This window comes from Gekko japonicus, unplaced genomic scaffold (genome assembly GCF_001447785.1).
Source record: "Gekko japonicus isolate JY-2015 unplaced genomic scaffold, Gekko_japonicus_V1.1 scaffold1545, whole genome shotgun sequence".
NCBI lineage: Eukaryota > Metazoa > Chordata > Lepidosauria > Squamata > Gekkonidae > Gekko > Gekko japonicus.
This window is the reverse complement of record NW_015161442.1, coordinates 83666-100355: the sequence shown is the minus strand read 5'-3', so window position 1 is coordinate 100355 and position 16690 is coordinate 83666. Positions and strand designations below refer to the sequence as shown.

The window sequence follows — 16690 nt, the reverse complement described above, 5'->3', positions numbered from 1 at the left end:
CCTCTCTTGCTGTTTTGGGCCTACATCCTGAAAATCATCACGGTCCTTGAACTGAAGCAATTAGTTGAGAACTTCTAAAACAATAACAACAAAAAACATAATGGCTGAGAATAAGTAAAAACAGTTCCTATGGTATCTTACTGGGTAACATATTATGGTAGGAATAGCTTTGCTGCCTAGAGCCATTTCATCAGGTGCAGATGATTAAGGGAACAATCAGTACATCAAATAATTAATACTTTCACTGCACTTGTAAATATGCTCTTAAAGTATGTTCCTAAATATGTCCCACAAAATTCAAAAGGATATCCAGCCACCCTAGCAAAATGTGCCTAGAATTCCATCCTTAGTTTTAAGAACATCCTCTATTCCTCATGCTACTGTTACCACCATTTGTAACTAGTGCCCTGTTATTGAAATGAAATTACTGTACTTTTGCATTTGAATAATTGAAACCTTTATTATGCCGAATAGGGACAAGCAAAGTGTGATGCTGGGAGATGAGACTGATAATTTTTAAATTAAATGTCAAATTGGGTTAGTAATGGAAACGTGAAGAGATTTCTTGAGGGAACTGCCATTTGGTGCCATTTTTAATGTCTCTCCAGAGGTGTTTGCTTGGTCTTTCAATCAGATGTGGAAATGGGCCATTTCCATTTTAGCTATTACCTTGCTTTTATTAGATAAATGCTTGGGCTTCAGCTGGCCCAGTTGTAACAGCTCACACAATGGATGCATTTGTAGTAGGAAATGAATTCGCCCATCGACCAAAGTGATGGGAACAGTCTGAGTCATAGGCCTGAGTCTTAGAAATTAGGAGAAAGAAATAATGGGCTATAAAATGATCAAATATGTGATTCTAGAACAGATGAAGGATCAATTATCTTACTTTTTAAATTAATCTATATGGAGTGATGAGAGGTTTTGCTTCAGTATATTTTAAATAGCCTCAAGTTTTAATAAGACTTGAGGTTTTCCTTCCAGCTTAGAAACTATGATTCCAAGCAGATGTTTTTCTGCCATGCAAAAATATATGCGAAAATTGTTACATTGGAATACCTGATCCACATGAAAGATCTGCAGACGTAGGCCTTCTGTCTTCTCTTTGATGGATGTTATACGTGATTTTTTAAATGTGTATTTATAAATTAAGAATTTAGTACAATGAAATCTGTAAAATGGTCACAGTTGCAAATGGGAGAAGATATATGCAGGGAAATGTACAAAATCTCTTTATTCTGCAAAATGTCAATTCTCAACAAAGGATAAGTTTCTTATTTGAGATACTCATCTACAAAACTGGATATATAATTTTCATAAGGGCAGAATTTTCATGAATTCTTTTGTATTCTAGTTAATGTGTACAGGTTTGATGTGCTTGCTGTTTTGCAAATGCTGAGCTATTGCACATCACCGATCCCCTTTCCAATAACGGATAGCTTTGTATTGTGCAAAGTACAAGGAATCTAGCAAAACCAGGACTTTTATTGAGCACATGGTAGGCTTCATTCATCTGAATAAGTCACTAGTTGTGTAAGCTTGACAGGATTGACTAGAGTTCAGTCAGCCAGTGGGTCAGAACAAAGGAAGATGAACGAAAAGAAGTTGAGGCTTGAGCATAAGAGAACAGGGCAGGCTCATTGATTACTGACTGGGGAGATCTCTAGAGAGCCGTCGTTACAGCTTTCTTTGAGTTTTTGTGATCCTAGTAACAGGAGTACTGTTTAGTATTTAATGGTAGCACACAGTTTACAGCAGATTGAAGTCTATCTGCTTCATAAAAACATGATATTTTAGCTAAAATGGCCAATTTAAATCAATTAAATACTGATTTATTCTCCGTTTCTAACATCAAATGGTGGCACTTTATTGTGCATGCTTCCATGGCTGTGATATTTATAGAAGCTTGGCTTCTTGCTTCTAAAGCTTTCTATCAATTTCACAATGATATACTGGGAGCCAAAGACTCTGGTCAGTGATGCACTTATACTTTCTGAGGTGATTAATAGTGTTGGTGATAGAATTAATGACCATATCACTGAAGAACAACAAAATCCTAATTTTTTTCTAAATTTTATTACATTTCTTATGGGATGATTCTATAGCTAGAATACTAACAGTATGTTAAAGAACAACAAATATTAATACTTGCAACATAACCTTCTAAGTTTTGATTCCAATGGCAGGCCAAACACATAATATGTATGAAAATGTTTAGAAAACAGCTTATTTCTATAGACAATCACTCGTCAATAATTTTTGAGATTTTGGTAACCATTTAATTAAATTACTCAGCACTTACTGTGTGATAATTTCTTCCCACTACATAAACTGTGACTTCTTGCATTCATATGATCTAGCTGAAAATTTCATTTGTCTTGCAGTTGTTGAATTTTTTCATTTGGTATCCAGTTACATTTCTTTCTCTGAGACCTACTGGATATGAGGGAAGTTCAGCTGTGTACATTCCATGTGGAGTATTTATGACTAAGGATTTTAATTTTTTTTTTCAGTTCCCAAGTCCATATTTCAGGAATTATTTTCAGGAATTATTTTCAGGAATTATTTTCAGCTTTTGACCCCACAATTAATTTTGTCATGAGAATTCCATCCATTAATTAATACAGCAGAATCCAGCAGTCATCCCATATTTGAGATGCATGTATTTTTTCATGATAGAGGTTCAGGGGTTTTCAAGCTTTGCTTTTTCAAATTTAGACTTTCAGATAAATGGATTTCATCAAAACCATGTTAATGAGTATCATTATGAAATGATAATTATTAACATAAACCTTAGTTTTTCAATGAGGAAATACAATATCAGAAATGAAGCAAATGTGGTGATGAGAATGATATCCTAATTATAGCTACATCAAGAGTTCTAAGTAGTAAATTTCAAAGTAATTAATATGAAGCTACAGAGACTGAGTCATTGTATCATGGCAACTTCATCCATCTTTCTCAGAGACAATTACAAGCAGACTTTGTGGGCCATCCGCTGCATAGAATTGATCACATCCAGCCATTGATTCAGTAGACAGATGATGGAAAACAGCTGGAAACTCCCATTCCCATAGCCTATATGCATTTTGAAAATAAACCCAGATGATTTCTTTCTTTCTTTCTTTCTTTCTTTCTTTCTTTCTTTCTTTCTTTCTTTCTTTCTTTCTTTCTTTCTTTCTTTCTTTCTTTCTTTCTTTCTTTCTTTCTTTCTTTCTTTCCCTTTCTGTGTTATATTCCCTGGATGTGAATACGTGCATGTATAGAAAATGTTCTGATAATTGAGAATGACATTTTATTCACATACAAAGGTATTATGAATCAACTTCATTTGGGGTAACACAATTTTATTCCAATGGGTTTGCTGCAAAGTCAGTGTTCAGACATCTGCAGCCTATTACTGTCTTCCAGTCTATCAGGCCTTAAGGAGTAAGAACATTGCCTAAGGGCAATTCACATGTCAGAAATCTTGCCTAAAGTTAAAGTCAACCCAAATCTAAGCCTCAACTTTCTAGCCACTTAATCAGCAATGTGTGTACATATGATGGAATCACCTGCAGAAGCATTCACAATGGACGTATCTTGTAGAAGTGGTACAGCAAGCTATGTTTTGGTGCAGCTGGCAGACACTAACAAATAGCCATTTAACTACATAGTTAGTAACTTTTGCCCCCCAAATGTATTTGAGATTATCTAAGCCTAGTTTGTTAATTAAAATAGGTGTGTAGTCTGGACTGGAGATGACCGAGTCTTCTTCTTCAACCCTACAATGCAGTTGTCAGTGTGGGAGAAACCTGTGGATCTAAAGAATCGTGGTGATATTAACAGAATCTTGGAAGACCCACCTCATAAACGCAAACTGGAAACTTCAGCAAGTAACTAATGCTGTGATTATTTTAATCTATTTAAATTCAAATGGCATATGAAAAAGCTGGTCATTAAATATGCAAGATAAAATGTTGAATGATTGTAACTTTAATATTGATATTTGTGTCAGTTCAGGCTGATATCCTTGGTTGGTGATAAGTTCTGATTTATTGTAAAAAGTCTCAGCTAGTATTTTCCTATTTCTAGAAGAGATCCAAGAATTCATTGAGTTCTTGTGCTTAATAATCCTTGATTTACACATTCATTCTATTATTAAAAAGGAAGTAGGCTTCATGGATTTCAATAAGACTTACTTCTGCCAAAATATGATTATAGTTGTCTGTTAGTTGAAACAGGCCTTGGTAGTTTGCCTTTCATGAAGCCATATTTCAAGCGTTCATCTTACAAATGTCTCAGCATTGCTTATTTTACCCAAATGTCTTATTGACTGTGTTGCCTGGGGGAGATGTCTTGTAATAAATTATTATTTAACCCAGCTGTAGGAAACAAATCTCAAAGATCCATCTCAGTGGAATGATAGAAGATTTGGAAGAACTGTAGTTACTTAAGTCCAAATATGGCACTATTAGTCCATCCTCAGATACCAGATACTCCTGAATGATGTTCTTGGCACTAAGGAAGAATAATTGCTAATCTGCACTGACATATTTTAAATTGTGTGTGTGTGTGTGTGTGTGTGTGTAGAGCTTGTAGCTAAATCAACATTGGGTTTTTATCATCTACTGGAAACAATTCCAACAGTTTTTGTCCTTTTCTGTATTCCACCAAGATCCTTTTTACAGCTCATTTAGGGGTTGACTTTCACAGGAACAATTTGTCTCCCTGACTTGTCATTCATAAAACACAATTCACCACCCATGTATAGCTTGCCAGGTGTTTGATAGCTCCCAACCTTGAATGGCAAAACCAGAAAGGGTTAAGATCAATGTATTCACCTCCTCATGGACTGTGTTACTTGATTGGTCATAATATGCAGGCCTGGTGTAAACCAACCCTTAGGATACAATATCATGTACACTCTATTTCTTCTAGGGTAGCCCAAATGATGGGACCATTTATAAATTCAGAAAACTAAAAACTTAAAACCAAATAGCATAAGCTAAGAAAATATTTAATAAGTTGCACAAAATGGGTGGGATATAAATGTGAAAAATAAATAAATAATAGTGTCCTTATTGACAACTCCTACTCAGGTAAGCTAATCAAGACTGTGACGGTAGTGCGACTCCAAACTCTCCTTGTGGACACTTATTATCTAGACCAATTTCAGTCTGATTTCTGACCAGGTTATAGAATCTTAATGACTTTTTTTTACTCTTTGGATTATCAGTACCCAGAGTGAATCATGGATAATGTTCCTGTTGATTATCTTGGCATCTTGACAACTTTTGACATCAGCCATTGTATTTTTACCTGTGTTATGGATTGGCAGCACCATACACTTTTGGTTCTGATCCTGCCTTCCAAGTAGGTTCAAGTTGAAGAAGAGTTGGTTTTTATACCCCTGCTTGTCTGTACCCTAGGGAGTCTCAAAGTGGCTTACAACTGCCTCCCCTTCCTCTCCCCACAACAAGCACTGAGAGTTCTGAGAGAACTGTGACTGGCCCAAGGTCACCCAGCAGGCTTCATGTGGAAGAGTAGGGAATCAAACCAGGTTCTCCTAGAGTGGGGAATCAAACCAGGTTCTCCAAATAAGACTCCACCGGTCTTAACCACTACACCACACTGTTGATACAGGATGACTTTTAACATTGATGCTATGAATTTCTTCAGAGCTCTGTTTGGTTTGCCGTGCTTTTTAATATCTGCATGACACTGATAGGTGAAGCATTTCATAGGTTTGGAGTGAGGTCTTAGCAACATGTATGACTGAGGCTTATGACACACAGCTATATAGATCAGATAGAGCAGTAGACATCCTCCTAAAATGGTGTTTAGAGTCAGTAATAAATTGAAGCCCAGTCCAGACAACAAGATAGACATTCTTCTGTTGGTCAGTGATTGCTTATCCCAAAAGGTGGAGTTTCTCTCCTTGTGTTAGATAGGGTTACACTGCTCCTTAAAGATCTGGCTCACAGCTTGATTCTAAACCTTACAACTAGATGCTGAATTGGCTTCTTTTGCACAAAGTACTTTTTGACAGCTTTGGCTAGCTCACCAACTTTCAGGGGTCGTTTTGTAGAAAAAGAGCTAGGGGAGCTCATTAGCATAACTCATTAGCATATGCCACACACCCTGACATCACTGGAAGTGTGTCATAAGGCCACACCCCCTGACATCACCGGAAGTGTGTCATAAGGCCACACACCCCGCCCCCAACGGTCCCGGCCACCGCCGCCGGCCTTGCAGCTCCACTGCTAAGCCCCATGAGGGGTCCGACGGTGGACCTGCAAGGCTGGCGGGAGTGCAAGGAAGCCCCGCGAAGGCCCTCCCTGGCCCCAGGCAGGCAGGGGTGGGGAGAGGCAGGGAGGAAGCAACTTACCCTCCCTCTTCTCCTGCCTCCTCCTGGCTGAATGAGGGCCGGAAGCAGGGCGGCTGGAAGCAGGGGGCGGGGCTTTGTCATGTGCCCCGCCCCCCATACCTCACCTGGGTGAACTGCGATCCCCTGCGATCCCCCCTGAAATGGCCTCTGCCAACTTTGCCCATTTTGATCATGCCATAGTTATGCACACTCTGGTTACTTACATCCAGTTCTGATTCCTGTAAAGTACTCAGTGTGGTCCTGTTTTAAAAAACTGTTTGGAAAATTTATCTGGTTGAGAACGTGGCAACCACATTATGTAGGGCAAACTGTTGGAAATATCAGTCTCCCAGTTTATTTCCAGGCATGGCTTAAAAGTGTTGCTGTTGATCTATGGCCATTAAATGAGAGTGATTACTTTCTTCCACGTGAATTTGCCCAACTGTTTAGTTTGTCTGCTGTGGTGGCTCAAGTGGTTAAGACGCTGAACAACAGGCTGTGGAAGGTCAGTAGTTCAGCAGTTTGAGACCTGGGTGCCACATGACAGAGTGAGCTCCTGTCTCTAGTTCCAGCTCCTGCCAACCTAGCAGTTCGAAAGCAAGAAATTGCAAGTAGATAAATAGGTACCACTTCGGTGGGAAGGTAACAGTGTTCCGTGTGCCTTGGTGTTTAGTCATGCCGGCCACATGACCACGGAAACATCTTCGGACAGCGCTGGCTCTTCGGCTTTGAAACGGAGATGAGCACTGCAACCCTAGAGTCGGACTCGACTGGCTTTCGAGCAAGGGAACCTTTACCTTTTACCTTTAGTTGGTCTGCTGAGGCCCTCTTCTGTATGCTCCCACATTCAGAGTTTAAGCAAATGATAATCAGAGTAAGGATATCTTTTGTGGTGACATTCCAGTTGTAGAACTCAAGCTGTTTTAGTACCTATGCTGTTATCTTTTAGGCATAGTATGAAATCTGTGCTTTTCAACTGTGTTTGTAGCAGTGAAACAGGGCATAGCATCTGATACTGATTCTATATTGTACTTTACTTTCCATTCTGTTTTATTGATATATTGTAGGGTTGCCAGCCTGATAATGGCAACCTGTGGGAGACATGCCGTGTGGGGTGGGCTCTTGCTGGCAACATCACAACATAACCAGCAACACAGTGACATCATTTCCAGCATGGCTGAGTTAGCATACTGTGGATCAAAGCCTGTTTGTGTGTGTGTGTGTGTGTGTGTGTGTAAAGTGTCATCAACTCAAGTGACTAAGCAGAGGTGGTTTGTCATTGCAATGTCTTCCTTGGTGGTCTCCCATTCAAGCACCAACCGTGCTTAGCAACAAAGAAGCATTGGCTTTGTCTACATTCAGATGGAGGTCATCAACTAAAGCCACCAAAGCCTTTTCTGTCCCATAGCCTGATGCCAACCAGGCTGAAAGTGGTCCAGAGCAGAGGAGTCATCCAAGAAGACCTGGAATTGATCTGTTACTAGTTTCTCAATCACTTGGTCTAGAAAGGCAGATTAGAGCCTGGGTCAGATCATTTTTTTTTTGTATGGATTATTTTTAAGTAGTGGACAGATAATAGCCTTTTTGAGTGGCAGAAAAAGGTGCCCTGAGTTAATGACTGATTTATGATAGACATTAAGGTCTTGTTAATGGTGTCCTTACATGATTTCAGCAGCTAGGATAGGCAAGGATCCAGTGCACAAGTGGTGGCCTTCAAGGATCCCAGGAACCTGTCAACATCCATCACAATAACTAGGTCAAAAAGGTCCATCAGTAACCAAAGAGTTAGGTGTTCCTTCTGCCTGGCCTGTATTACAGTAGCATCCAGATCAGAATGTATGCATGTTATTTTGTCAGCAAAAAAACTTTTGCAAAGGTGTCACCACTAATTGTTTGTTCCTGAGACAATAAAGGCTCAGATTTAGAAGTCAGCAGATATTGAGATACCTTACACTTTTGGGATGGTTGTGAGACTCAGGGCTATTTTTGGGCAGGAACGCACAGGAACGGAATTCTGGCTGGCTTCAGAATTGGCCACACCCACTACAGCCAAAACCTCTGCATATGTGGCTACAGAGGGAAGGCCTGGCGAGTGACCCCCCGGCGACTCTGAGGCAGGGGGCCTGGAAGAATTGGGGAGGCATTTATGCCGTCCCCGGCCTGTCCAAGGGCCGGCTTGCCAGGGCTCCCTGCAGCTGTGGGGTGCCCAGGCAAGCTAAGGGAAAGGCAGTTTAAATTGCCTTCCTTTCCCTTCATGGGGGGCTTGCCTGGGCACCCCGTGGCTGCGGGGCACCCGAGCAAGCCAAGGGAAGGCATGGGGTGTGGCCTAATATGCTAATGAGCTGCGCTGTCAGGGGTGTGGCCTAATATGCTAATAAGTTTCTGTTGGTTGTGGCCTATTATGCTAATGAGTTCCTGCTGGGCTTTTTCTACAAAAAAAGCCCTGGTGAGAACTAACATGTCTTTGCCACTATCACTGTCACTTCATAGGGATTCCAGTGGGTTCATTAGCACACTGTGTTGGTTTCAGTGTGAGTTTTCCGCCATCAACTTTCTAGACATCTTCCAGCCATCTTTAGGTCACCAACTGTGCAGTAAACCACTTAAAGATTATGCAAAAGCTATTATTTGCATGGAACTGCTGATATGACCTGGAACTGGGATTATTATCACTTCAAAACCAAGATATGTGGTACCTGAATGGGGATCAAGGATGGATCCCTTTAGGTCATCAATCCAGGTTCTTCAGAAGTTAATCCCCTTGAAGCTTCAAGGATTACAACATTAGTCGTCACATTTTATGTTGCTGTTGTTGCTGCTGTTATCACTTTATTGTTACTTTTTAAATCAAGTTCTCAGTACTCCTGAGTCCCACTAGATGTGGGTGTGATGGACTGCACTTTTAAGAAGCATAGAACTGCTGTACAAACAGTTGAAGGACTGTGAAGGGTTAATTCTTCATTTAAACAGAGAGTCTAGCTGCTCCAAGCAATCTGATTGGTTAACATCAGCTGAGCAGAGAAAGAGTTCTGGATGCTGAGGAGAATTCAGTCGAATTTCAGCCCTAGCTGAGAAGAGTTGAGTACTGACAGTTTCAGAATTCAGCCCTGACTGAGAGCAGTTTTAACACAAACAGGAGAACTGGGGAAAGTTGGCAAGGATAAGTGGGTAGTCAGATGGAGACTCCCATTTGAGACAAAGAAAGGGAATATAACTTCTAGTGAGAGGAGAATTTCCCTACCCAGTAAAACAGGGAGTTAGCTCAGAAGAGTACATAAATCCCTGGTCTGGTGTGGTTAGAAACTGCCTTTGGAGTTAAAAACTCAAGACAAGTACTTGTGTTTCAAGAGAAGGGGTTTGGGTACTGGGAAGACGGTACCAGGCTTCTGGAAACCAAGAGTCAAGGAGAATACTCAAAGAAAGTATACTAGAATTTTTTGGGAAACATTGGAACAAAAGCCTCTCAACATAAAGATTTTAAGTAACTGTGGCTGCGATCATACATAACAGAAGCTGTGGCAGACATGCGATTCCCCCACGGATTAAAGGGACACAATCAGATGGACACATCTGTCCAGCGTCCCGGAGTCGTTGGTGGGGCGTCTTGTTGTGCCGCAGGAGCGTCGCAAAAAGCAACTGGGGAAAGGTTAGTAGTATCCGGAACTGCAGGGCAGGCGGGTGGAAGTCTGATCACGCAAACACGCGTCAGTTTGTCCCAGGGCAAACAGCCTCGCTTCCCGCCCACAGTTCCTCGCTGGTGTGATCGGAGCCTGTGAATAGCTTAAGGAACTCTCATTAGCCTGAAATATAAGTACTAAAATCTGTGCATGTACTGATTTTACTTCAGAATTATCTATATTGACTTATCTCAGAAATTTTACCCTTGATTTCACCTGACCTTTCCCCTGTAAGTTGAATAAAATATTTTGCTAATTTGGAATATATAATACTAGGAGTAATGCTTGTTGTGGGAAGAAATACAACAAGATCTAGAAGGAAGCTCTAGATGAGTGTTTTCGACTGTGGCTGGTGGGGCGGCAGAGGGAAGCAAGCCACGTTTCTTTCGTTCTGCTTAGCTATAAGGCAGGGCTGTCTCAAGTCATTTTGCTGCTCCAAGTGGGTAGAATGGGAGGACAGCCTCATGGTAACAGATATGGTTCTCTCCACCTCTGACTTATTTTTTGAGGGGGAGGGGGGTGTTATGCAGTGGCAGCTAAGGTAGAAAAGCACCTCCTCCTGTGCCATGTTTTCTGGGTTCCAAGGGTCTGGAAAGTGGTACCATAGCCGATTACACGGTTGCCAACTCTGGGTTGGAACATACCTGTAGATGTGAGGGGTAGAGCCTGGGGAGGGCAGGGTTTGGGGTGGGGAGGGACCTCAGCAGGGTATAATGCCATAGAATCCACTGCCCAAAACATCCATCGTCTCCATGAGAACTGATCTTGATCATCTGGACATCAGTTTTAATAGCTGGAGATCTCCAGGTGCTGCCTGGAGGTTGGCTTATGTTAATTTGGGGCTATGCAGTCACAGCTAAGGTAGAAAAGCACCTCCTCCTGTGCCATGTTTTCTGGGTTCCAAGGGTCTGGAAAGTGGTTCCATAGCCAATTACACGGTTGCCAACTCTGGGTTGGGAAATACCTGTAGATTTGAGGAGTAGAGCCTGGGGAGGACAGGATTTTGGGTGGGGAGGGACCTCAGCAGGATATAATGCCATAGAATCTACTGCCCAAAGCAGCCATTGTCTCCAAGAGAACATTTGGACATCAGTTTTAATAGCTGAAGCCCTGACTGCTACGTCACATTGGCTGTCATACAGGGGCCATCTCAGCAGGATATAAGGTCACAGAGTCCACCATTTTCTCCAGGGGAACTGATCTCTGCCAGCTGGAAAGCAGTTGTAATTCTGAGTGATCTTTAGCCCTCACCTGGAGATTTGCAACCATGGTTTCTCCCAACAGACACAAAGGGGAAATTTATTTTACCTCAGAACATCAACAGCAAACTGTTTAGAATGTTAGAGGGAAAGGCCACTGAGGCCGCAAATGCAAATGACCTCTGTGTTCCAAGGCAAAGGCAAACCAGGCCACATATGCAAATGACCTCTGTGTTCTGACTGGCTGTGGGGGGGAGATGAACAGCAAACTGTTTAGAATGTTGGAGGCAGGACTCAGGCAAAGCAGCCAATGGATAGGGAGACCCTCTGAATGACAGATCAGAAAGCAAACTGATTTTGGAGCATGTTGGAATGTTCAGGGGAGTCCATGACCAAAATAGAATTATATATACCGGAGGATAGTGGGGATCAGCTTCTGAACAAGCCAGGAACACCACTGACCACTCAGTTCAGGTCTGACAACACAGATATGGTGTAGCTCAGAGATTTGGAGGACTATTATAGGGTTAAGACAGGGAGGGAAGGTGTTAAAAGGGCAAGTATGAGGCTGGGTTTATCAATCAATTGGCTGTCCAGCAAGAAAGCTGTGGAAGGACCCAATTTCTCTTTGTGCTTAAAAAACCAAGGCATAAAAGCTAGGGCTGTGTCCACAGATTCTCTTTTGCTAAATAAGAGGTTCTATCCATTGGAGAAAAGCTTTGTTTGTTAGGGGAGGGCTTCTTCCATCAGAAGAAGACTCTAGTGTTGAATTCATCCCCTTGTGATTAACTTTAATCATATAGGCTAACTTGATATTTCTGCCATTGATTTTGAAAAGTGCTCCATTTCCTTTTTGGAATCCAACAAAAAAAGTTGTCCTAAGGTGGATGCAACATTTCACTGTTACCCATGCAAGACAGATATGGCGATCTCCCCCCCCCCGCATTCCAACCTTGTTAAGTATTGACCATTCACCTTTAACTGTTATGATACAATTTCCTAATGCCAGATCAAAACAGTGTGCAACCACTCTCCTTTGTAACCTAACTATTGGTTCACCTTCCTTAGGATAAAGAAGAAAGATAATTTTAGCAAATGCTTCCCCCCCCCCCCCGAAACTCTGTTTGGTGGTCTCTCTCAGGTAGTGATTGGTTCTTTCACTTGAGTGGGTAGATACTATCCCCCCAAACCCTGAAGATTTTTTTCAACACTGGGTTCTGTCTTTCTTTGATGGTTATAGGTGACAGGTGACCCTGCAGACTATGCAAATTTTGGATTTTGTGATCCAACACTTTTGGAATTCCAACAAATCTGAGTGCCTATATAAGGGAGGGGGGAAGGATGTATTCCCATCTTCACCGTTTTTCATGCTATGATTATACTCTTTATTTAGTAACAGTGCTGTTTAGCCAAATGCCAGCATTGTTGTCACATTTTATGAAAATCCTGCCTTGAGATTGTTTGCTCATCTGCTTTCCTGAAAAAGAGCCTGCTTCTGGATCTCTATACCAGGACTACCTGACAGGTTTAATGGCAGGCAGGTGGCAGCTGCTGAGAAACAGACCTTGCTCCAGATTAAATGACTGATTGTGCTTGGAGTGAGTTGTTTGCACCTGGAAATTTAAAAGCAGAGGAGAGTAAAAAAGAGAGTTAAAAAAGACTTTGGCAGGCTATGGTTTAGTTTAAGAAGGGCTAAACCTATTGATGGGGCTGGACTAAGAAGTATAATACAGCTAAGGTGCCTAAACAATGAAATGCATGGTCAGAATGACCTTCTGTCTTAATACTCCATCTGAAGCAATTTTTCTTGGAAATGAGTTTGATAACAATATCATTATGCACAGTAGAGTTCTGGCACAGGAGGCTGTGCCCCTAAACTGTCAGAAGTGTGCCATGAAATATCAAAAAATACTTGGTAGTTTTCCTCCTGCTTAAATGTATATTCAGGATCTGCAGGTGTTCAGTTTTCAAGATAGAACAGAGACATAAAATGGTTCAGAGCCTTACCTGAAGCTTTGTTAGCCGAATTGCTTTATTTACAGCAATTGGCAATTTATAAATGGGTTCTTGCCAATTTATACCAAGGTCCTGATCCCACCAAGGGTTACCAGTAAAGGATAACAAGGCTGTTGTAGTTAAAATAGATGTCTTTTACTAGAAATAGATCTCATACAAACAATACTGATGCACTCACACATTCAATCAAGTTCCTAAGAATTACAGTAGGAAATAAGCACAGTTGCATTAGCAGGTAGGGGTGATGGTGGGCGATACTTATCTGTCTTGAAGCTTGGTTGTTCCAATGAAGAATGGATGGGAAGAAATAGAAAACAAAGGGAGTCCACACTACCAGAACCAGCCGGAATGTGTGGGTCTCTTGACTATAGATCAAGAGATCAATAGTAGAGGCAAGAGTTGGGGATAGCAAGTGGGACTTAAGGGGGATAAAAGCAGATAGGGGTCATCTTGGAGAAATGCTAGCTAGCCAGGTAGGAGGGGCCAGGTGACTGGTTCTCTCCTTTTCTAGTGGATTCAAGAAATGGGTGGTAACTGTGCCAACCTCTCGACCCACCTACCTGTTAGTCTGTCCCCAAAACAATCCTATTGGTTGCAGGTAGGGAGGGGAGGTTACCTAGGAGAGATGGCCAATATTGTAACCTAAAACCTTACTGGAAGTATGGCATCTGGACAGGAATGAAATCTAGGCATCAGGATGCTTCATTGTAGTGCTGATGAAGTTGGCCAGTTCCATTGATAACCAAATGTCCATCTGGCAGGAAATGCCAGCTCAGGAACAAAGCAGTTGATGGATGATACGTGACCACAAGCAGCTTTGCTATGGTGGCTGTCTCTTCCCAAAGTTGTTGTTTCATTGCTCACAATAATGGAGGTTTGTGCTTCTTCACCAGGCTGGGTAACTGTGTAGCTGAAACCTTATTTACATGTAAGATATGTGCAGGCACCCTCTATGTGTGGCATCACAACAGGTGACCTAAATTGTACAGCTTTCTGAGCCTATGTGTATGTGCACAGTCCATTGTGTAGCAATAAGCAGTCCATAAAACAAATATCAGGCTTGTTCCCTAACAGCTTCATGTCAAACCTTTTATTTATTTATCATCTATCATTGTGTTCCATTATATTTATTTGGTGTTCCATTGTAACTTGAGTTGGAAATTAGTAAAAATAGGATGAAAACAAAAATACATTTCATTGTAACTTGAGTTTGAAATTAGTAAAAACAATGAAAAATAGGATGAAAACAAAAATACATTTCATTTTGAATAATATACCAGGCTGACCTTTTTGAACTTTTATGTTTATTGAGTTCCTATCTGAGAATGTGTTTTCATGTGCTATTTGATTCTGGCAAATGCATGATTCCAGCAGCACCCTTCCTAAATGTTCTCTTTATCTATTCTATCTATTCTCATACTGAGACAAATAGCTTTTTAGGATATCACAGTCTTCTAGGCAGCTCTGAGAGGCCTACAGGGTGATAAAGGTTTTATAGCTGTTCAGTCTCAGATGCCTGCTAATATGTTGCAACTGAACTTAAGATAGCTCACAATGGATTTTTGTGTGTCCTCAGTGCCCATGGAGCATAGCTTAATTTTTTTTAAGCCAGTGGCATTATTTTATAGGGATAGGATTAGACTTATTTTCTCATTAGAGAGCCAGCGTGGAATAGTGATTCAAGTATCGGACAAGAATCCCAGTGATCCAAGTTTCAAATCCCTGCTGTACCATGGAAGCACTCAGGGTGGCCTTGCACCAGACACATACTCTCAGCCTAACCTACCTCACAGGGCTGTGATGAAGATAAAATGGAGGAAAGGAGAACTAGGCAAAAAGCTAATTAAAAAAAAAATCTGGATTGCTCCAGTGTGGTGTACACACTAAAAGAAAACCCAAATTGGAGAAGCCAGTTTGCTACCAAAGCTAGGTCTCAGCAGAAATACGGTGGCACTGCAGTGCTCCATGCAAAGTCTTCTCGGAATAAGAGGACCCCTCCACACAGATTGTCAATTCTGACAGTGCTGACCCCTGCTGGGTGGAGAAAAGAAAGCTAAATGACCGTTTCCCACCTCCTAATTAGTGATTGCTTTGTTCAAAGTGGAAATGGCTGCTCAGTTGTTAAGCATAGTATACATACAGAAATTAAAATAAAATGTGATATATAAATCTACAGTTCATGAAAAAAATCGAGCTAAAACTACATATTCATTTTATAAACATCAGTGTACATTGTGTAACAGGCCCGTAGTTAGGAATTTCTAAGTCAAGGGGCATTTAAATTCCTTGTTGGGCACTTGGCACTGGCTAATTTAAATAATTTATTTCTTTCAAGGATGGAGGCAGAACTGAGCCCTGCAGATAAAAAGGGAAGGGGGAGGGAAGAATCCTCACCATTCAAAGGTGGGAAACAGAGCTGAGTTCTGAAGATAAAAAGGGAAAGGGGGGGAGGAATGGAAGCAAAATCATGGGCTCCAAAGCTGAGGGAGGGATTGGGCAGTACGGTGCTTGCTTTGCCGGATTGGAAATCGGAGGGATGAAGGTGTTCGGGGCTTGCTTTGCTGGCCAGTGAGAAGCAAACCAGAGCAGTAGTGTGGAGGTGGGACTTGCCTTGTTGGTCAGTGAGAGAGAGCAGAGCAGCAGCATGGGATAATCCAACCCATGGGGCTTGACTTGCCAGCTGAAGAGAAGCAAGAGCCAGCAGCAGCAGCAGCACGAGATTGGAGGTGGAGCTCGCCTTGCCGGCTGGTGAAAATCAAGAGAGAGCAGCATGGGATAATCCAACCCATGGGGCTTGACTTGCCAGCTGAAGAGAAGCAAGAGCCAGCAGCAGCAGCAGCACGAGATTGGAGGTGGAGCTCGCCTTGCCGGCTGGTGAAAATCAAGAGAGAGAGTGGCATGAGATTGGAGGGTGGAAGGCACGGGGCTTGCCTTGCCGAGAGAGAGTGGCGGGCAAGAGAGGGCAGCACGAGGCGTGCCATAGTGGCAACAAGCACAATAAATAAAATTTAACATTGGAAGGTGGGGGCCCTGGAGTGAGTGTGAAGTTGGGAGGCCTTGGTGGTAAGTCAGGGGGCTGGGCCCCGAAAGGCCCCACTGTAGCTATGGGCTTGTTGTGTAATATTTGGTGCAGTAAGTTAGAGCAATAACACTGGCTGCCAGTAAACTTGCAGGGCCAATTCAAGGTGTTAATTTTTAAAGCCTTTCTTATGGATCACCTCTCCCTGTAGATGCCTCCACACCACCTGACTTCAAGCGTAGCAAGCTAGATGTTCATTAGTCCTATGACATAGGCATAAAGTCGTTTACTCTTTTGTTGTTTAATTTTAAAAATAATATTTATATACTCCGTAACTGTGTAAAAGTGGCATACACATAATAGAGAATAGATTGATGATGATGATGATGATGATTGATTTGAATCTGGTTCTGCATTAAATACTAACCTG

At 41.8% G+C, this 16690-nt stretch overlaps 1 protein-coding gene across 1 annotated transcript in view; it reads left to right on the top strand.

Annotated features, from left to right (window-relative positions):
- TCERG1L (transcription elongation regulator 1 like) overlaps positions 1–16690 on the top strand; it is a 249767-nt gene that overhangs the window by 207918 nt on the left and 25159 nt on the right. The window contains exons 9-10 of the mRNA XM_015429033.1: positions 3721–3875; positions 12466–12472. Coding sequence (XP_015284519.1) covers positions 3721–3875; positions 12466–12472 — 162 coding nt within the window. The remainder of the gene's footprint in view (positions 1–3720; positions 3876–12465; positions 12473–16690) is intronic.